Source organism: Watersipora subatra, chromosome 5 (genome assembly GCF_963576615.1).
Source record: "Watersipora subatra chromosome 5, tzWatSuba1.1, whole genome shotgun sequence".
NCBI lineage: Eukaryota > Metazoa > Bryozoa > Gymnolaemata > Cheilostomatida > Watersiporidae > Watersipora > Watersipora subatra.
In genome coordinates this window covers 10,716,481-10,740,061 of record NC_088712.1, presented here as the reverse complement: position 1 = coordinate 10,740,061, position 23,581 = coordinate 10,716,481, and the positions used below count along the sequence as shown (strand labels likewise).

At 32.2% G+C, this 23,581-nt stretch overlaps 1 protein-coding gene across 1 annotated transcript in view; it reads right to left on the bottom strand.

Moving 5' to 3' along the window:
• Positions 1 to 664: 664 nt before the first annotated feature.
• The window catches only part of LOC137397111 (uncharacterized), a 52,918-nt gene continuing 30,001 nt past the window's right edge, over positions 665 to 23,581 (bottom strand). The window contains exons 7-10 of the mRNA XM_068083397.1: positions 13,309 to 13,417; positions 3,586 to 4,305; positions 2,369 to 2,516; positions 665 to 941 (exon numbers count right to left, since the gene is read on the bottom strand). Coding sequence (XP_067939498.1) covers positions 665 to 941; positions 2,369 to 2,516; positions 3,586 to 4,305; positions 13,309 to 13,417 — 1,254 coding nt within the window. The remainder of the gene's footprint in view (positions 942 to 2,368; positions 2,517 to 3,585; positions 4,306 to 13,308; positions 13,418 to 23,581) is intronic.

Here is a 23,581-nt window from a genome sequence, read left to right as displayed (position 1 = left end):
AAAGACTTTTTAGTATCCGGGTCTAAGTACAGCTTATGGTGTAAAATGTTGAAAAAATACTTTACCAAAGTTGTTTTCTTGCCTTGAGGCAGATTAAAATTTACATAACTTTATTTTGATGGGAAAAATTGTTTCAGATCTCGAACTTCTAGAACTGATTCTGTTCGAGAACGGAGGTTCCACTATATGTACGTTATCAAAAGATATGGGTCGCTGAACGTTATGAAATTTTAAATTTACATTGGTTTGAAAACCTTTTCAGTTGTTTTATTCTTTTTTAAATCAGTTGTCTTGCACAAAACCTTTTCTTCATGATATGAAGTTTGAAAGTTGTAGTTGTTTGAAAAAGTTAAAAAACCTTTACAGTGGTTTTTTTTCTCTCTTAATGTATTTCATCTATCCAAAACACTTCTTTCACGATATGTGGTTTGAAAGTTAGAATGGCAAATGTTGTTATATGTTAAATACAAATCAATTTGCCGTGCAAAGACTATTTTACTACCCGTGCAACGCCGGGTAGCACAGCTAGGCTTGGGGCTGTGGTGTCACTCGGGAATGCACGGGAGACCTTTTGTGCCCCGAGTACAGCAAGAGTCTCCAGGCGCGGCTTTCTGGATGAATGAGTTGGCGAGTGTGAGGCAATTAATTGCAAAGCGGTTGAGTGCTAGGCAATTGATTGCGAGGCGATTGATTGCGAGGCGATTGATTGCAAGGAGAGTGCAAGGCAATTGACTGTGAGGCCGATGCTGGCCGATTGATTGAAAGGCGATTGATTGTGAGTGCGAAGTGATTGATTGCGAGGCGAGTGCAAGAGCGCGATGTTCAACTGTTCGACGGGTAAAGACTGGTCAGCCCAGGTGGGGCTCAGGGGCAGAAGTGCGCAATCGTCAACAGCAAATATAGACGGGTGTGAACGGATGCATGAATCTAGACACATGAATCTAAAATATTTACTAGATTTTACATGAATCTAGCTATAAGACACATTGCAGATTGCAATTGCAAAAAAAATCCAAAGTCAGAAGGAGCCGTTGTGAGGAGATGAAAGAATCACAGGTTGCCGACCCCTGAGCTAGACTGAAAAGTGTTATTGTTGGGTATAATCAGTCAATGTGCTTCAGTAACAATGTCTTCCAGATCTGAATTATTGAGAGAGCACATTTATTAAAAAGCTCTTACCTACATGAGGTTTTATAGTATGGTACATGAATGTTTTAGTTTTATAAATAATTTGAGTACATCGGAGAAAACTGAAGTGAAAGTGAGTCAAACTTTGTTCACTTTCTTCTAGCAAACTTGGCACGCAGCCAGCAGCAAAGCTTCACCTAAAATGTCAAGCGCTACTCTATAATGGGATCATGTGACATTAATTCTTCTGGGGCACCTGTAGAAAATTTAAACATGTTTCAAGGATGTAAAACTTTTGATGAAAACCAGCAGTACATTGAGTCAAGATAATATACACAGATGAGTAGCTACTGACTGATGTGTTAAGCATGTATAACTGGAGAGTTAAGAGCTTTTACATATTCCTTTTATTTCCTCTATATGATTTTAATTTGTTCTATTTTTGGCATCCTCTGGTGAAAACGTCGTATATAGGGGAATCTGTAGCAATTATTTAATGGAAACATACCCTGATAAAAAACTTCAAAATTTATTAATTATGTATGCACATAATAAAATGTATGTATTTAGTATATTTAGTACAAATAAAACTAAAATACATTGTGTTCCATAATATGAACCAGTAATATGGAAATGGATTTATTATATATAGCGATAAGGTAATTACATCTTCAATTTTTAAGTATAAAAAATGATGAACTTCGAAAGAGTAAAAAGTATTAATAAAGAATGGAAACCTGCTGCTGATGACAAAGGTACAGAAATACCCATCGGAATACAACATATTTTATAACCTTCTGTATAGGCCTACTAATATCGATAGTATATCAGCTTTCCTTAAAGCCCTCAACCCATTCAGTTCTTCAACAAAAAATATTATTTTATAAGCTATCTACTGTTAATAATATTTCATCATTGTTCTTATAGAAAAAGAATACATGAGTTTTGATTAGAATGTCCAAACTATGTAACTTTTCAATTCATAAAAGCGAAAATCATATAAAATGCTAATTTTCTCCATGAACAAAGCATTCAGAATCAATAACAGCAAAGTTAGTGGAGAGACAGCTATTCAAGACAAGCTTTTTAATCATTGTTGTGTAGCAAATTACAGAGCAAAATGTGGCCAACTGCATCTACATGTACATTGAAACCACTCAACCAACATTGATTAATCTCTCTTAATTTTTACATAAAAGTTTATAATTTATATTAAGAAAGAAAAGGCAGCAACTCAGACTGATGAAGCAGCAGCGATGGTTGTAGCTGAAAGACTGCTAGGTTCTTGCTGCTGTAATTAGCTACAATTAGTCTGCCTCCAGAGATGTCCATGTCAAACACACAACCACTCTCAATACCGCTGTCTGTCAGCTCTGAGACTACCTTACCTACAATATAATAAGATTTATCAACAGTCACAGCCTGTTCATGAATCTAACACTTTTTAAAATAATTTAATCTGATTTGTCTAAAAGTTTACACTGTAATCTTCAGCTTCTCAGAAAAAATTGGTAATGTTGGATTTATCCTTCCCTAGCAAAAGTTCATCACTGAACTGACATAGCACTACGTAACAGCTAATTAGTTGGATGCGACTTGGAAAGCTGTGAAATTTATGTCAAAAAACACAATGAAAGTTTTCTACACCATTCTTCCATACTGCAGAAAAACTTTGACATTTTTTTGTTCGTTACTGTATTGCTTTTTGTGAAAGAACAATATTCAGTTTTTATTCATAGCAAGCTTCAAACTTATCAATGTTCCAGTTCTGCTCCACCTTATTTAGCGATGTTTACACTAGGCTAAGAGTGCAGTACTAGCCTAATTAACACTAGAGCAAGCTTCTCTTCCTTGCTTGACAGGCTGCCTTTCCAGAGCCAGTCAGGATTAATACAAATAGACTAACTACCAGCTGATTGGGTTATGAAAATTTTGCAGACCCCTAATTACAAATATTATGTTGTCCCTTACGGTCATAGAAATGTTGGCAAGATGCCAAATACATGCTATGAGAAAGTGTCAGTAGCAGATTAAAGATAGCACCCAGATAGAAATCATCTGTGTGGCCTGCAGTTCAAGGCACACATTCAAAGACTTATAGGCAATTATATGAGATTTGTTCCGAATGAATGTGAATTGTTTTATAAAAAAGTATGTATCTTGTAAGTAGAGGCTTACGCTAGTTTTATTTTACTTCAGCTAGCTGACAGGCAAAGCGCGTCTTTTCATATAAGTTCAAATTTTAATGAGACTATAAAAAACAAGTGGATAAGAATATTTAAAATTTTATTTAAATAGTTTATTTGAATTGTGTATGGAAACATTTGATGACCAACATCTTATTTTCTATCATAATATAAATTATAGTAAAATGTCTATCAATTACTAAATTGTACAGCATATTTGTCAGCACAACTGCTCACACATATGATGTATATCATTTATAAGTAAACTAACCTGTTGAGCTATCCAGAATTCTCACAGTGCTGCTGTTGATTGCTGCCACCATAACATATTTCTCTCTGTAGCATGCTAGTCCTAGTGGGTGAGGCACATCTTTAGAAGTCCAAAGCAGCTGACCTTGAGAGATGTCTATCGAGCAGACTTGAGATGAACCCCAGTCAGACACAACAACCTTGTCTGATCCTGAAACACAGAGTGAGACCCAATCATTTTGACTAAGCTGAGGACAATAAATGTCCTTGAGTTTATTCCCTGTCAGTGAGTAGATGATGAGAAGCTTGCTCTTTCTGTCTGGAGCAACTACTTTATCACTAGTGATGGCTAGTCCTGTGCGTAAGCCACAAGTATCACTGTGACTCCAGGAAGTGACTTGCTTTCCCTGCTGATCATGTACATAGATGGTCCAAGGATTGCTACACACTGCTGTATATAGTCTATCCTTGTAGACCTCCATTGCCCCAGGGTAATTGTTGAATGTGATGAATGAGTCTTTTACCTGGTAGTTGTTGTCTATAGTAGCTACTGCTTTATTATCCATTCCAGTTAATATTTGAGAGTTCCAGACTCTTGTTGATAAAGGACCTGATGGTAAAGAGACTGTGTGAAGGAGTTTGAGGGACTTTGGAAGAGGTTTAGAAGGTCGAAGCTTCAGCTGCTGATCAATTAGAAATCCGTCAGTGGAGACAACTTCTAGCATTATCTCACTACTTCCATCTGTAAACAAGTACAAATATAGGCACATATAACTTATTCCATCATGTTATGGTATGATATATACGAGACAATAATGCTCTGGTGAAGAAGTAACACCAGATGTGCAAATAATAGTTAAGTGAAAACTCTCATGTCACAGTCATTAAAGTTCTATAAAAAAACGTGGTTCATAGGATTTTGATGAGTAAACAATAAACAAAGAAAATCTAAGGAATGCACAAAAATGCAAAGAAAGTGTTTTGTTTCAAATATGCTTGAAAAGATATAATTCCATAAAAGGTCTTTTTCGTTTCATGTTTAAGTACATAAAATCATTTTTTAGTTTTTTGCTTTTTATTCATGCACAGTTTAAGGCAACAAAAAATTTATTGAGAGGTTTTGGGTATTATAATATGTTTTAATTAAACCCTAGTTTTCATATTTCTTTTACTTTCTCTTCCAAAGTTATTGATACATTTATTAACCAAATTATGCATCAGAGTCTGTCAATACTCGATATGCTAATGATATAATTAACACTGATCGAGAAAGATTTACACTCACCAGGGGGAACTTATCACTTACGGAGAGAGGGGTAGCATTGCTACCATTGTTTCAACCAGTTGCTACATAAAAAAACTTATTAAAACGGGAGCAACAATTTTATCTTATTCAATATTTTTATAATATTATTATGCTGCATGTCCAGATGAAACAATTTTTACCTCAGTCAGCTGTGTGCTTCATGTGAAAGACTATGCATAACTCAGGCACAACAATAATACTCTATATAAAAAATCTAAAATGATAACTTACAATTTGAATAGATTAAATACAAAACGCAGCAATAAAAGCAGGGGCAAGTGTATTCACACTGATACTTGAGAAAAAATCTCACTAAAAATCTCATATTCTACCTCTTTAAAGATCTAACTCAGATTAGTTTAACTTTCAAATTTCATTTGTCATAACGTAACTTTAACATAGCTCCTTGAAATATGTATATGAAATAATTCTTTAAATAGTTAGTGTAAATATTAACAATAACATGTGAGACTAATAACAAGAATAACTTGACACTTCTAACAGAGTTTGACTAATACAACTAAACAGTAGAAATATAATTCAGCAGCCATATTTTATCTGCTAAAAAGCATGTGTTCCTAAACAATTATTTTAAAAACATTAGCTGAATTTGAACTGACGATAAAAGAATTTTTCTCCAAATGAAAAAATGTTTTTGGGTTTAATTAAAACAACCACCACAGCTGGAGCAAATATTATTTATATTTTCGTCAAACTTTACTTTGACTCATGATGAGGCTGGTGAAAAATGATAAAGCAATCGTAATTAAACTTATAGATTATTCGTAATATCTAAAATACTAGGCCGGAAAACTAATTTTATAGGTTTTCGCATAATAGAACGCGGCTTTTAATATCAAATTCCAAAAAAATGCTTCTGGACCCACAAATAGTTTCCAAATCATATGTGAATAGCATATCACCATTTGATGAATCTATTATCAGAATATAATTTATGTTTTACATAAGGCTCTTGGAATAACTACATGTAGGTACCCTTTCTAAAGGATAAACTTCAACAAGAAATGACTGAAACCTGTCGTTTTGTTAAAAATTCATTAAAACTATTAGTATATGATTACGTGTGGTTTGAAATAAAACTTATTAGTATTAGCATTTTTGGACATGAAAGTTTATTAAATTGGGATTTAAGTAAAGTATTAAAGTATGGTATACTGTGGAAGATTATTTTTGGCAGAGTCCGTTGCAACAATCTGTACACCCTACACAGTTGTCTAAATGTGCTGCTGATTGGTGTTTTAACCACTATGATTCTTTAGAGTTTTTACAGACATTTAATGGCATTTATTCGCTATGCGCTTTTAGGTTGATGCATGATAGACGTTTTTGTGCACGTTTTCAGACGCTGGGATAGCAAAATTGTAGTTTAAGGCCTAGTGATCATATCCAAGCGTATCATTTCATTGTTTCTTAAAATACTGAAAGCTTTTGATTTGATTCTCACGATCAAAGTAAACCACATTGTTTTGAAGTTTTCACAAAGCTTTTTGTAGTCAAAATCTAATAAATGCCCTTAGTCGCGCAACTGCGACCATTTTCAATAAATCCACTTCAGACCGTTATTGCCTACCTCTAAGTTTTTCACGTGTAAACTCATAGTAGTCGTTAGTTTCTGTTATTTGTTATTAGTTTGCGCAGTAGGATAGTAACTCCATGAATGCAGGACCAGCAGGTGGAGTGAAGTTTGGGGGCAGTGAAAGGAAAAATGTGGAGCGATTGAAGATTAGCACCGTTTAGGTCATTTCATCAACTATTAAAGGCTTAGTTGTTTTAGTTTCCCAGCCACTGTTTCACTAGCAGCTGTGAAAAGTATATTAAAGCTTGTAGCACCGGTATTCTGTCTATGGAACTTCTACGTAGTTGCAGTTGTCTCGCATGCACATCAACAGAACTTATAAATACAACTATATCAACATCAGAGCTTTTCCTCAGATGATCTTTTCATATCAATAATCATAGATGAATCGGTCAATAAATATATTGAGAACTTGACAAAAGTGATATCTGTCTTTGTTACTAGGCAACAGTCTTATCAAAATCTACAAAAAAAACTATATAACATATGTTAGCTGACGAAACCGCGAAAATATATTTATGTCATTTTATAACAGCGGAATACTTCTCAAGGTAGTTATACGCTAAGGAAAGCATTAAAAAAACATTTTCAAAGAATTGTTGTAATTGATTATGTAACAATTAAAATATAAGATGTAAAAGATATATAAATTTCTAACATGGTGTTGTTGAAACAACACGGTTCTAAAATTGTTTTTTTATTGTTAACACGTTCACAGTCAAATCAATTTGTTTACCAGGGCACAATTATGTATTCAGTAAAACTTAACATTTGAAAAAGACACGTATAGATCACCATGAATTTTAACTCCATAGTCTGTACTAACCTACTTAGTACCAAAATATTTGATATAAGATTTTACATCAGCTTATGCTTTGAAAAATACTATGTTTTGCAGGTTGACTTGAGACACTTTTATGGCCATTGCTGAAAATACTGAGAACGGCTAATGACATTATTATTCTTTATACATGTAGATATAAAATAATCAATTTCAGTTGTACATTGTTCAATAAAATTCAAATATTCTGTAGTAGTCAGATGAGTATGTTGTAAATTAACATTTTAGTGCATTCCAACTATCTTCCTATTGTCACTATTCCAACTCGCATAAAAGCTTGTCTTGACCACATTATCATAAACTTTGAAGAATTTCCATACACAGTGGTTCCATTCATATTGACATAATCGACCATTTGTCAACTTTTATTGCTCTGCACCGTACCAACTTCAGACCACATTCCTCAGACAATCATTCATACAATCACTCTTTTAAAACCTATGACAAATAAGCTTATACTTCTGATCTTTTTAACACCAACTGGCACTCAATATATGAAACAAACTCTAATGAAACAAATTATAACACTTTCTTAGACATTTTCAAAACAATTTGCAACAAGCATGATCCTTTCATTAATACCCCTTCATCACCCGATCACACAACTAACAAAAAATCCAAAATTTCAGCTCACTATATATAAGCTTATTTTAAAGCGAGACTACCTCTTCTCTCAAAGACTCAACTCACCACTTAACTTAATGGGAAAATTCATTGTCAAGTTTTAGGAATCAAATAATCATGAAGCTGCGCAATGCCAAATCAAACTATTTTGAATCACTAATAAAAGTTGCTTATGAGTCTAAACACCTCTGGCAAATCTTAAATAATGGGTTTGGTATAACTGAATCATCATCATCAGTCCAAAAATCTGTAATAAACAATAGAGAAGAACTGACTACAGAGATTAATATAGCCAAGACCTTTAATAACTATTTCTTTCTATTGATCTGTGCCTGGCACAAGATTTTGAAAATATTAATCAAAATCCAGAAGAGCTAACACAAATGATGTCATCTAAAAATTAAATTTTCAAATTTTCGTAAGTCGGTGTTAAGGATGTAACCAAGTTTTTGAAAAAAAACAACCTAGCCAGAGCAACCAAATTTGACAACATTCCAACCAAATTTGTTAATGATGTGGCAGAAGCTATTGCTCCAGTAATAACTGAAACTTTTAATTATAGCTTAATAACTTCTTAAGTACCAAGTAAAATGAAAATAGCTAAAGTAAAATTTTGTGTAAAAAAGGCTGAAATAAAATTTGCTTCAATTATAGACCCATTAGTTTGCTGCCAGTTCTAAGTAAGACAATTGAAAAAGCTGTAAATAAACATATATGGAATACCTTGCGAGTAATTTACTACTTAATGATGGGCAATATGGTTTTAGGAGAAAGCACAGCACCAAAGATGCACTAATTAAATTGACGATGTTTTAAAATCCTTAAATAATGGAAAATGTGTTCTTGGCATCTTTCGACATTTTAGTAAAGCCTTTGACACAATAGATTATTACATATTGTAGACAAAATTCTAAATCCTAATATTGACGTCACAGCCATTAGCTGAATCAAAAGCTATCTATCCAAACGTAAACAACACACTATTATTGGTAACATTTTATCTTCCATAGTAGATCTAACATGTGGTGTACGTCAAAGTTTCGTCATTGGTCCGACTCTCTTTTTAATTCCCATAAATGATTTAACGCAAGTTAATAACCTTTTCTCACCTTTGCTCTATGCTGACGACACCAATCTCTTTTTCAAATCCTCTAACATCAACGAGCACATATATTGTTCTAATAACAAACTTCTTGATATTCAAAACTGGTGCACCTCTAACAAACTCACCTTAATTGTTTCTGAAAAATTCAAAATAAATTTAATCTAGCTAAATAAACACTCATCCCCTTTTTAATTTTCAACAAAACAATTTGTCAGGCAGATCATAATGGTTCCATAGGTATTTTCATCGATTCTAATATCACTTCGAAAAAACACATTAAATATTTACTAAAACAACTGAGACCCTTATCAGGCTTATTCTATCGCAAATTTGAATATTTGCCCTAATATAAACCTCTGCTTTTATTATACAATTCTATAGTTACGTGTAATTGCAAACTTTCATATTGTATTGAGGCAAGGGGCAATGCCTCAATGCAATATGGCATCTTACCCATCTTACGAATTTAATAACACTTCAAAAGTGCATGATAAGGACCATTCACAAACAAACCTCTTTTCAAATCATCATCCATACTACCAATCAGTTCACCGTATTCATACTGCATTATACTTTTAACCCATCATGAATTTTTATTGTAATTACATCCCTCGCGCAATATATCAAACTCGATTCTTAAATTTCTGTCTAAATCTCACACAATATTTTTCCTATGCAGGCAATCGCAATGTGGATTACCGACAGGCCATTTTTTTAACCAACTCCTTAATACTATAAAAACATAAAGAAGGTGGCCAGTTTCAAGGAAAAGTTTAAATATAACCTTTGAACAAGTGAATAAAACCTAATTACTCATAAAAATTGATCTTGATTGCACGATGATGACAAGCATGATGCCACGACTACCTCTGCTAATGAAAATTATGGGCTTAATCCCTCTTCCAGCTTTGTTCTTTTGTTTAATTTCTTTTGTTGTTGAAAATAAACCAAAAATCAAAATCCTAATTTGAATTTGTAGCTGGTAAACATCAAATATATACACCAAAGTTTACCTTGATAAATCTGTGTCACATATCTTTCAGTTGATAATTGGGCAATCACCAACAGTTTAGATATTATATGGGCTTATCCATAAATAAATGATTTTTCAGCTAAAGGAATTTTTTAATACTTGGTGAATCAGTTTAAAAGTATTCTATATAGAAAGCCATGAAAGGAAAATAGGTAACAGAATTATTGTACATGAAGATTTTTGTTGGGTCTGTTCACCATTGAGCTTCAAGTTTTTCTGAATCATCAATTAATCATAAGTTTTTAGTTTGTTTTAATGTATTGTATCAGGAAAGTAGGGTGTCAAAACAATCATTCCTTTTGTGGACATTACTTAGATATTGTTTCTAGGCGAATATGTAAAATAAAACAATGATACCTGTAATCTAAAGTGTAGGGCATGCATTAAAAATGGCGCTAGTAGAAATGTCCCATCATTCGCAAAAAAACATGTTTAAGTTTACATACTCAGCTCAATTTGTGAATACAGCCAAAAAAAATTACATGCAAATTAGAAATTGTATTCATGTTATATACCATAAACACAACCTTCTATCAGTTGTCATATTTGATAGCTGTTGTGAATGATGGGACACCGCAAATGATGACACACCCCATATTTGGAGTTAAAGGCATTGCACTATACTGTTATCCAGTTCTTGGATGCTTTTGAGATCAATGCTTATTTATGGATGTGAATGAAAGTTCTAGAAAAGGATTAAAATTTGAGTTAACGAAGTATAACTTTTGTCTAGTTCAGTGGTTTTTAAACCTTTGGGTTCTGAACCAGGGTGAATTCTTCCCTAGTTAAGAACCACTTGTCTAGGCTTACATAAGATTTTGAGAAATGTCATTAAGTTTAAAGTACAATAATGGACGTTATTAGTAAAGACCTTCAAAGGTGTTTCTATTAACCTTCAGACTTCCAAGAGTTAGAAAGCCACTACACTCACTAATATAAACAAATAAGAATGATAATTGGAAACCACCTATATCAGAATTCAGTGTAAAGTCTATCCAGCAACAACATGACCAAGACTCATAATGAGCGTACAAAGGAATATCAACTTGAAATAAAAGCTGACGACAAAACTAAGACAGTATTTTTATCAGCACAAGCAACTGCTTCAAAGATATATTGCTGAAAGCAAAAAGAAAACATGTCAGACAAGGATATAGAAAAAAAAATTGAATACGAGAGAGCGTAAACATAAGCAAAAGAAAATAAAAAAGTGCTAACTGTGAAGTTACCCAGTTTCAAGTACCTTTATACAATAAATTTATTTATTAAATCACCATTATACATCAATTTGAAATTTATCTTTTGTATAGCATGTAGATTTTACATTCTTTGCAGACATTTTTTACAGTTTATGTATTTTTGATTTATATATTATATAAAGTAGATGTATTATATTTTTTAGATAGTATTATATATGTAGATGAGATGCCTCAAAGTCTTTGTGCGAGTCCAATACATGAGAATATGTTGAGGTGTGTTTCTGTGCTAGCTAAAACCCGTACTTTATCATCTATTGGTCATGAGTTATTCAATACCATTGTTTGTGACCATACTAACAAAAAGTGTATGCAATGCTTGATACTCAGTGTAGTGAGTGCAAGCCAGTAAAGGTTTTCTATTTGGTTATCATAGACAATTTGGACACGCAGGTGGTTTGGTTTCGGTAGGAAAAAGTTGAAAAAAAAATCAATGGGAAGGCTTGAAGGTTCAGTTAATGAGCTCCTCGATTGTTGGGTGAAACAATTGGTAACTTTTCTGACTTTCTGACTCACTGTTACATGAAAGACGCTCAAGACTCATATGATAAACAATTGAAAAAAATTGGAATCAAATGAAGCAGTGGTGCAAGTTGAGTTTAGTGAAAACCACCAAACATTTCATCAGGGTGAGACCCAAGCTGCTCACTGGGCATACAACCAGGGGACATTGTTTACTTGTTCCACATTGACTGTAAATGGAATACATAGCGTTTTGTTTGTCAGTGACTACCTAAATCATGATAAGTATTCAGTTTATACGTACATTGACACGCTGATATAACTAATAAAATCTAAAAATGAAGGCATAACTTCAGCGTGCATGTTCTCTATTGGCTCGGCATCACAGTTCAAAAACCTTTTCATGTTTGCTAACATTCCCTGGTTAAGGTGGCCCATGAAATTCTGCATTTTGAATGCAACTTTAGTCGAAAACATGTTTTTTATTCTTTTACTACATGATGTTACTACAATGTGTTACCCAATCAATTAAAGTAGCATTATGCTCTTTTTCTTGTATAATTAAGTGTGTTTTATAGTTACAATAGTAACATGGACATAGTCCCTTAAATAACTTGATGTTTGTAAATCATTTTCGGACATGTCCTATCATTTGCGGTTGTAGTTTTCCATCATTCACATCTTCCAGGATAGCTATATGAGACATTTAATTAGATAAAGCTAGAGTCAATCAAACCATCTGCATATGTGGTCGATGGTTTTCAAATATCTTATGCTTTAAAACTCAACCAACTAAGAAATATTTTACAAAGTTGAATATAAAGCCCAAGAAGCAATTTTTTGCGGTGTCCCAACATTTATACACGTTGCACTTCATAGCTCTGGAACTACTATTTTGAAAGCAGTAATCTTTATATAATTTGAAATCCAAGGAAATACTGCATCAATTAATTTAAATAATTTTATATTGGGAACAATTGTGTATGTGTAGTTGGCATCAAATAACTCTAAAAGTTCCATCCTTTATTAAATAAGATTGGAACTTTTAGAGTCTAAACAAGGATTATCCTATATCGGCATGTTCATAAACTTTATGAACACGCCGATATAGAATAATCCATGGGGCATTTGAAAGGTATTCATGTATTCACAGATGTGAAAAACACATTTTGGGTAGAAATATCGCTGATGTCTCAAAGCAGTGGCAAACTTTCAATATAATAAATTGAAATGAACATATAAGTCAGCTTTTGACATAAATTTTTCTTAAAGTTGTGAATAGATATTCTTTTAGAATGGATATCAGCAAAATTTCTGCTGATAGAATTATTTGATATATTTTTTTTCAGAGTGATAAAAATCTAATGTGAAAGGTCAGCTTATTGTGTACAATATTTTACTAAGTAAAAAGTAAACTTATTCTAGTAAATTGTTTAAATTGGGATAATAATTTCTTATGATTCTAATTGCGGATTGTCTACAAATCATCCTGACAATTATGATATTTCTCAGTAGACTTACTTTTCTCTCTCACTTTGCTGAGTGAAGGTACTTGAATGGATGGTAAGATTTCATCGATCAACCTTTGTATGTCCTTCTTTGTGTCACTGAAGTTGGAGACTATATCACACTGCAATGGCAGTATAGAACAGTTAACTTTCAGGTAAAAAGAAAAAAGGCTGTAAGACAACAAAAGTTACAGTACCATTTTGATAAAAATTGAATTTAATTTTTCTGCATAACTTTTTATGAATTTTATTAGCTGCGTCTGAAGTGAGACACTTTATCTCTGTATGTAGGCATGTTTATGTGCGCATGTGTGAGCAACTATGTGTGCACGAGTGTCTGTGTCTGTTGATATGTGTTGGTGAACTTGTAAATGCATGCAATTGGGGACTCACACCGGAATTTAACAGACAAATTGGGGACGTTCGGAAATTGGGGACGTCCCCAATCTTTTAACCCCTTTTTTCTTATAAAAAACTAAAAAATATATAGTTTAATCCAACTCCCGACAAAATCTGAGCACTGTCCCCAATTGCCTGCATTTGTACGAGAACATCTGTGAGTGTGGGTGTGTGAAAAAATATGTAAGTCCCCATAAAGTTTGTTAAATTCTCACACACATTTGACTTGTTTCCATTTGTTAGTAGGCAAATATTTTCGGAGTTTTCTTCTCATAGAAACTTTTTACCTAACAATTGGGGACATTATATCTTATTGGGGAGCTAATTTCTACCTTGTAAAAACTCACAATATTTGCGAGTTTCTACAAGAATGAAATTACAAGAGATGAAAACTCACAATATTTGTGAGTGAAAAGTCACAATATTTGTGAGTTTTTTTTAATGTAGCTTCGGAAGCAAATTGAGCGTTTACACTATTTTTGAACTTATGTTTAGCTAAAGGCTATATTTGCTCTTCTGCATTACAAATGTATTTTGTAGTTTAGCATTTGCAAAGTTTTTTTTACATTATAATGTATTTGGTCAGCAGTTATACACGCTCAGCAGACATTTGAAAGTGGGTCTCGTTTGCTTCCTTCAATAGTTCAGGCCTTTAATAATCCTTGAGAGCTCTTGTACTTTTTCAAATATTCTCACATATGCATCCTTCTTCACTTATTAGCTTTCATTTTAGTATGGTTGTAGTTTATACGCAATTAAAAAAAATTGCGCTTTATTATTCAAAAGATTTGTTTGAATTCATTACGTACATTTCTTACATAAGTTATAGCTGCATAAAATCTCAGGTTAATTTCACATAGTCTTAAAAAACTTTCGTTGCTACTAAAAGATCAGAGTCAATTACAAAGATTGACAAAGTAGTATATCTTTTGAGAATGAAATAGCTAGATGAAAAATTCTGCCATACATTTATCGCTCCTCATTGAAAATACTTATAGTTGTTTTAGAAAATATATATATTTCATCAAGTTTATATTGAGTATGTTGACAATACCAATCTTTTTATCTAAAGCTTGATTGTAATTTAACTCCTATGTCCCTATGCTTGCTTTTTATGTATGGCTTGAAAACAATGGAATTATACAAGTTTCAAGTTTAATCAATTGCGGTTATCAATGTGCAAAACTAAGCAGCAGTGCCAAAATTTAATGAATATATTTAATTATTTTCGGCTTTTGGATTTTTGAAAAAGTGCTTGCCATCACCTCACTTGTTCTTTTTACTTTTGTTTATAATAGTTAACTCATGCTGACGCAATGTAAATATGTTGATGACTGGCATTGCTAGCAGTATAAAACGAGATACGGCAACAAAATTAATTCAGTAACGTAATTAAATTTGTTGTCTGTTTATGCCAATCGCTAATGGCCTAATGCTGAGTTATCCTTTGTACATCATACATGTGTAGAATTAATAGTTCCTAAAAGTAAATTAAAAAAGTGTCATAATATGTATATTTATTACTCAACAAAGATTTCATAGACAACTATGGAACTTTTGAACTGAGTTTGAAGTAGAAATGAAGTCATGCATAACTTTTAATAGCATAATTATGAAAGTGTGCACATGAGATTGCACATGAAATTGTCCACCGAGCACATGAAATTGGCAAAAAGTTAAGTATACAAAGTTTTTTTGTATACTCGCAAACAATAAAAAGATTTTTTGGGGTGTTAAATGGGTATGAAATACTGAACGCAAAAAATCATCGACATGAATGATTTTTTTAATGTTTATTACTACTTCGTTCATGGGAATGCAAAAGATAAAAATTTTTTTAATTTTATTGTAGTATTCATCATATATAATTTTAGCTGGATTTCAGTAATGTATATATGTAAGAGCCTAATACGGTTCAGTGAATGCATGAAACTTTGTTTGCTATACGATACAAAGCCAAATGCGCTTAGCTAACGTCTCAGCAAATAAGCAATGCATACTGAAAATCTATATATAAATATCAGCGTCTTTTTGTCTTTTGTTGTATGTTTATTTATAACAAGTATGCATTGTTTTAACATAACAATGCATAACTTACATGACTCTCGCATAAGCTTGATTGATATGCTAAGCAAGAATATTGCAATCAGTAGAGAGCTGTAGTAGGACTGAAACAGGCACAGTATGAATTACACAAATATATAAACAGTACACAGAAATAAATGCAGTACGCAGAAATAAAACAAAGCTTTATTTAAAAACGTCATTTTTATTACCCATGCAAAATCGGGCAATCTGCTTGTTTTATATAAAGCAAGAGAGGCTGCTACCTATTTGTAAAAATTCACAACAATAAAAAATCTAAAGAAGTTAGACCAATATAAAAAAAACATTTTTTATAATTAAAACACAAAATGAAACCAAAAATTCTGTTGATCACCAAAAAATACCAAATAGTAGATCTATTTGTAGTATTTGTAAATCTATAGTAGATGCTATTTTTAATTTTGTTCCTAAAACTTTGCAATTATTTTTTATAGATTGCATTGTAACAAACTAATTTTAAATATCAATAGCGATAGGGCAATAATTTAATTATGGTGCTATTGTTATTGTGATTCCTAATTTGAAGTAAACAGTATTATGAGAATTATTCTATAGCTGGCCATTGACTACTTCTGTTAGAAAGCTTACCTACATTTTAATGTTTGAAAAACCGACTTTTTAACTTTTTGTTGGTCACAGTTGATTGTTTTTTTAATAGTTACTTTAAAAAACTCTCACAGCATTGGTAAAATTTTCGTGCTATCTGAGATTTATTTGAGCCAACGTGTTATCGCTTCTCAACCTTTGCCTGTCATACATTTAGCCTGTAGTGTCTTGCTTATGATTATGTAACATCGCAGAACCACAAGTTAAATATAGAGAACAAAGAAACTTATTCAGTACTGCTGGTCATCTGTAATAACAAGATTATAACATTGGATGCTTTACACACCAAATCAAAGACAAATAAGATGTTTACTTCCATAAAATTTGTGCTCAATAGCATATACAATTTACAAATATTCAATGAGTTTATTATTTCCCATTTACTCCATTTTATAATATTCTATTGGCACAAGGCTTTATTGTTAATTAAAAACCAAGCAGATGCAGTGAGTGAGACATGTTTTTAATAAAATAGTAGCTTGTAAATTTCACAGACACTGCAAATAATTTGTCAATAATTTACCTAGGCGCGGGATTTTGAACTTCCTTTGCAATATCACCCAGTTAGCCTCAAACAGAACAAATTGTATTTGTTTTGTATTATTGATACTCATGTTCACGTTCACTTTAAATCACATGGTTTTTACTATGCCAATCTTTTTAAGAAAATGCGTACTTATTTGCCAATATAAATAGCTTTCAAAATGCATCAAATTACTGCTCAGGCGCCAAAGAGTAATGTTATATGTTTTAAATAGAGAAAATAAAGTGAACCACCTGTAATAATCAAGCCGGATCATATTTGCAAAATATTACATCTGAATTGATGTTGCACACAAAGATCACTGTTGTCATAAACTATACAGACATAGATCAATGTTGTCAAATATTTCACATGGAAACATCCTATTTGACATTCGCAAGAATTTTTTATAGATTGCTGTGTAGCAAACTAATTTTAGATATCAATAGTGCAATAATTTACTTATTGTTCTATTGTTATTGTGATTGCTAATTTGAACTAATCAGTTTTATGAGAATTATTTTATAACTGGTCATTGACAACTTGGGTTGTAAATTTTATCTACAGTTTCAATGTTTGGAAAACCCATCTAATTGTACTTTGTGTTACTGATAGTTGCTCTTTTTTCCATAATTACTCTGAAAATGTCTCACGGCATTAGTGAAATTTTGATGCTGTTTGCGATTTGTCTGACCCAACATGTTATCGCTTCTCAATCTTTGCCTGTCATACCTTGAGCCTGTAGTGTCTTGCTTATGATTATGTAATATCAAAGAAGCAGGAGTTAAATCTGGAGAACAAAGAAACTTATTCAGTACTGCTGGTCATATACAATAACAAGATTATAACATTCGATGCTTTATACACCAATCAAAGACAAATCAAATGTTTACTCTCATAAAGTTTGCTCTTGCTAGCATATACAATTTACAAATATTCGATGAATTTAGTATTTTCTGTCTACTTTGCTCTACAATATTTTATTCTGCGCAAAGCTTTATGGTTAGCTAAAATGCAAGCAGACTCAGCAAGTGAGACATGTTGTAAATGCTATGGTGGTTTCAAAATCTCCAGACACTGCAAATAGTTTTTAAGAATCTACCCAGGTGCCAGGTTTTAAACTTTATTTGCAACATCACCTAGCTAGCCTCAAACAGGAAATATTACATTTGTTTTGGATTAATGATAGTCATGCTCACGTTCATTTCAGATCACATGATTTTCACTAAGCCCATTTTTTAAGGAAATGCGTACATATTTGCCTATCTAAACAGCTTTCGCAGTGCATCAAATCACTGCATAGTTTCCAAAGAGTTATCACATGCGTCTTAAATAGAAAAAATAAAATGAACAAAAGCTAACAATCAACACAAATCATATTTTTAAAATGTTTCATCTAAATTGATGTTGTTCCCATAGACTACTATTATCATACGCTATACTGACATAGGGCAATATTGTCAAATGATTTATTTGATAACATTATGAAAAACAACCTGTAATATGGAACACAAATTAATTCTTTAATCAGACTATCGAATTTAAAAAGAGTTGAACAGTTATATTTTAAAACAAATATGAAGGATCTTTCTTATGAAACCTTTTTCAATTTCTCAAGAGAAATTTATTATTTTGACAATTTATATGCAATTTAACCATAAGCAACTTATACCAGAAGAAAATTATGATAGACAATAGAATTATATCACCCCCAACTATGGAAGGCTTGAAGTCATGTATTTACTGATTTGCTTTAGTTTTTAATTTAAATCGCAATTGGAAAAATCTTTTAAACTCAAAATGCATGATTCTCAAGGTTGATTGTTGGAATATCACACTCACAAAGTTTTTTTCTTTTGCATCACATTAGATAGTTCGGTTGATGTAACGGCTTGCACAGCAAGAACTCTAATAGTGAGCGATTATTGCTAAGTTGTTTTCTAGTGCCGTTGTTTTTCTAACAATTTTTGTTTAATATCCGTCGTTTTGGTATACTTTCAGTGTTGTTAGAGAATCTCCTGAACCAAGTAAATATTATTATTTTCCACTTATTTTCTGCTAAACATTAAGCAGCAAGGGCCCGGGTAATCATGATGCAACATCAAACAGCAACAAGATCTATTAATAGAACAAAGCAAGTTATGCAATACGGTTACTCGCAGGCAATAATAAGATTATATGGTTTGCGACTTTTACACAGTCTCTCATCCAGAGAAGAAATTTGTTCTCTTAAGATATGCTCTCCATAACATACTACACTGAAAAATATTTAACAGTTTTAATTACAATGCTAATTTTATATGAAGCAAGAGAGGCTGATAATTGCTTATAAAATTCACAATAATAAAAGGTCTGCAGGAATGATACCAATTTGCAAAAATATTTCGGAAAATTTAGATACAAAATTAAACAAAAACTTGTGTTGAGCACCAATAATTACCAACTGGTAGATCCCTTGTTGAAAATTCGCAAAAGCACACTTGCAAAATTGCCTGAAGATCCTTGTCAACTGTTTTTATTACTGCTGACAAAGTTATTACTTTTGGTCTTTTACTCAAGGAAGCTCACGAGCCAAAATTCCTGTTTTGTCAATTTGTAATTTTGTTTAAAAAACTACACAAGTCTTTTTAGAAATTGCATTGTAACAAAATAATTTTTAGATAGCAATAGCAATAGTGCAATAGCCTACTTATTGTTCTATTGGGATCGCTAATTTGAACTAACCTTTTTTTTTTAGAAATATTCTATAGCTGGCCGTTGACTACTTTTGTTGGAAAGCTTACATATAGTTTTAAAGATTGGAAAACTCATCTCACTTTACTTTGCGTAGCTCATACATGTATATAGCCACCCCTTTTTATTAATAATTGCTTTGAAAAAGTCTCGCAGCATTGATAAACTTTCTGCGCTGTTTGAGATTTTTCTGAGCCAACATGTTTATCACTGTTGAAACTTTGCCTGTCATACATTGAACACGTCGTGTTCTGCTTATGATTATGTAATATTGAAGTAGCACCAATTAAACTCCGAGAACAAAGAAACTTATTCAATACTGCAATCAGTAAAATTCAGTACTGCTCATGCACAATAACAAGATTATAACATTTTATGCTTGTACACTACATCAAAGACAAATAAGATCCTAAACTCTCATAAAGTTTGTGCTCAATAGCGTATACACTTTTCAAATATTCAATGAATTTAATATTTTCTGTCTATTCCATTCTATAATATCCTATTCTGTGCAAGGATTTATGGTTAGCTAGAAACAAAGCAGATTCAGTGAGTAAGACATGTTGTTAATAAAATGGTTGCTTGTAAATCTCACATACACTGCAAATAATTTGTCAAGATTCTACCTAGGCGCAAGATTTTAAACTTTATTTGCAACATCAGATACTCATGCTCACTTCTATTTTATATCACATGGTTTCCATTATGCCCATTTTTTAAAGACATGCGTACATATTTGCCAATCTAAACAGCTTTCACGATCCATCAACTTACTGCACAATTGCCAAAGAGTTATGCCACGCGTCTTGAATCGAAAAAGTAAAGTGAACAACAGTTAACGGTAACGACGAATCACCTTTTCAAAATATTTCATATTATTAGTTGTTGCTCACATAGATGATTATCATCATAAACAACACTGACTTAGTAAAACATGGCCGAAGGTTTCACACTGAAATGTTATACTTAAAATTTTATTAAATACTTAAAGAATTTGATAGTTACTGTCTATTTTTATTTTTAAAAACTTCAATATGAATTAAAAGCCAAACAGGCATAGCAAGTGAAATGTGTTTGAAAGGTTGTATTCTGTTTCACAGGTTCTGAAAATAATCTGGCAAATATCTACTTAGTAGACAGCAATTCACCTTTAGTTGCAATATTGTCTTTTAGCTGTACACAAATTATATTATATTTGTATTGCATTAGTGTTGTTGTCTTGTTTATGTGTGCCAATTATAGGCTCAATAGTTTCTATCATGCTAATATTTGAAACAAATAAATATATTTTATTACACCCAATAATTTTCGTACAAGATTTAGTAAAAATCCCAAACTAATAGGTTATATGGCATACACACCCATGATAATAATTCCGAAACCGAAATGAGGATATGTGTTCAATGAATTTTTTACGGATGAAAGTATAATTAATTAATTCATCAATATTCTAAAAGTAATGGTTGTATTTTAATGAATGGTTTTGATAATATTCGTAGTTATTGAAATAGCATTGAGAAATTTTATGACTGTATGTACAGTTATGATATTTGCTTTGTTTTCAAACCAATGGCCATACAAGCAAATGTTCATGGACTGATATTTTTACCATCGATTTGGGAAAATCTTATTACAAATGTTTTGAGATTGATGGCGACTAATTCTGCTCTTATAATCATTGTGTAATGTTCGAAACTAATGGTTGTAATATAATAAGTATTTGTTGGGGTATTCGTCTTTCCAAATTAGAAATATTTTATTCTTTGTCATCAAATGTAACAACAAACTGAAGGAAACTTTTTATAACATCCTTGATATGAATTAATACTATGCATGCACCAGTAAATTTTGACAATTATTTCAAACCAATGGTTAAAAGGTTATGCAAACTCGTGGTTATATTGGAACCCTCAAATTAGCAACAACATATCACAATGGCGTTGATATGCTATATCACTCAAACTGCTTTTGTAATAATTGCTCAATATCCCCGAGCAAATGGTTAAAAAATTATACACGCTTTGTGGAGATAATGGAGCAGGCATTAGGGACATTTTATTACATATGACTTCTACATATTTGTTTATACATATTTGTAAGACTGTGAGCGGAGTTGCATCAATTGGCCAACTTCCCAGAATAGTTACATAATTATAAACACTGGTGATGGTATCTTAGCATCTATTTAAGGACATCTTGTCACAATAGCTATGAGATGCTTGATAACTGCGTGTAGATTGGTAATAATTGGTCAATGTTTCAAACTAATGGAAGCAATATCATTCACAGTTGCAATAATAGTTTTGCCACAAAATTGTTGAAATCTTCTCACACATTCGCTTTAAGATGGTTAACGAATAAGTGTGCACTTACAATTATAGATCAATTTTTTCAAGCTAATGTTTCAAATATAACAAAAACTTCCTGTGATATTTGTGCCATTAAATTAGAGAGATTTTACCACAGCCCAAATGCTTTGAAATGATTAGTGACTGTAAGTGAACTTACAAAAAATTGTAAAGTCATATGCACATGTGATAATAGTTCTGTCATCAAATTGAGACATCTTGCCATGATGAATTTACATGGCTTAAAACTGTACATTCTTTTATCAGAATTGGTTAATGCGACCATACAAATGTTTAAAATAGCGTAAACATGTCTGAGATATTTGGCTGTCAAATAACGGCCATCTTACAGCAACGGTTTTTAGATTGTTCATGACTGTGAGTTCACACATAATAATTGTTCCATGTCCCCAAATTAATGATTAAAATATCATACACACCTGTGAGAATAATTTTACCATCAAATTGGGGACATATTGTTGCAATGGTGTTGACATTGTCTATGACTGACTGTGTTCTTTTGTTCTAATTGGTCAATGTGCTCAGAAAACTGTTTAAAAAAGCATATTTATTGGGGTTGATATTTTGGCATTAAAATTGGAACATCTTGCAGCAATGGTATTATGAATGATGATGACTGTGATTTCAAATAAAATGATCAGTCAATGTCCCCAAATCAATGGTTAAAATATCATACACACCTGTGAGAATAATTTTACCATCAAATTGGGGACATTTCGTTGCAATGGTGTTGACATATTCTATGACTGACTGTGTTGTTTTATTATGATTGGTCAATGTACTCGGGAAACTGCTTTAGAAGCATATTTACTGGGGTTGATATTTTGGCATTAAAATTGGAACATCTAGCAGCAATGGTATTATGAATGATGATGACTGTGATTTCAAATAAAATAATCAGCCAATGTCCCCAAATCAATGGTTAAAATATCATACACACGTGTGAGAATAATTTTACCATCAAATTGGGGACATATCGCTGCAATGGTGTTGACATATTCTATGACTGACTGTGTTGTTTTGTTATAATTGGTCAATGTACTCGGGAAACTGCTTTAGAAGCATATTTATTGGGGTTGCTATTTTGGCATTAAAATTGGAACATCTTGCAGCAATGGTATTATGAATGATGATGACTGTGATTTCAAATAAAATAATCAGTCAATGTCCCCAAATCAATGGTTAAAATATCATACACACGTGTGAGAATAATTTTACCATCAAATTGGGGACATTTCGTTGCAATGGTGTTGACATATTCTATGACTGACTGTGTTGTTTTATTATAATTGGTCAATGTACTCGGGAAACTGCTTTAGAAGCATATTTACTGGGGTTGATATTTTGGCATTAAAATTGGAACATCTAGCAGCAATGGTATTATGAATGATGATGACTGTGATTTCAAATAAAATAATCAGTCAATGTCCCCAAATCAATGGTTAAAATATCATACACACGTGTGAGAATAATTTTACCATCAAATTGGGGACATATCGCTGCAATGGTGTTGACATATTCTATGACTGACTGTGTTGTTTTGTTATAAT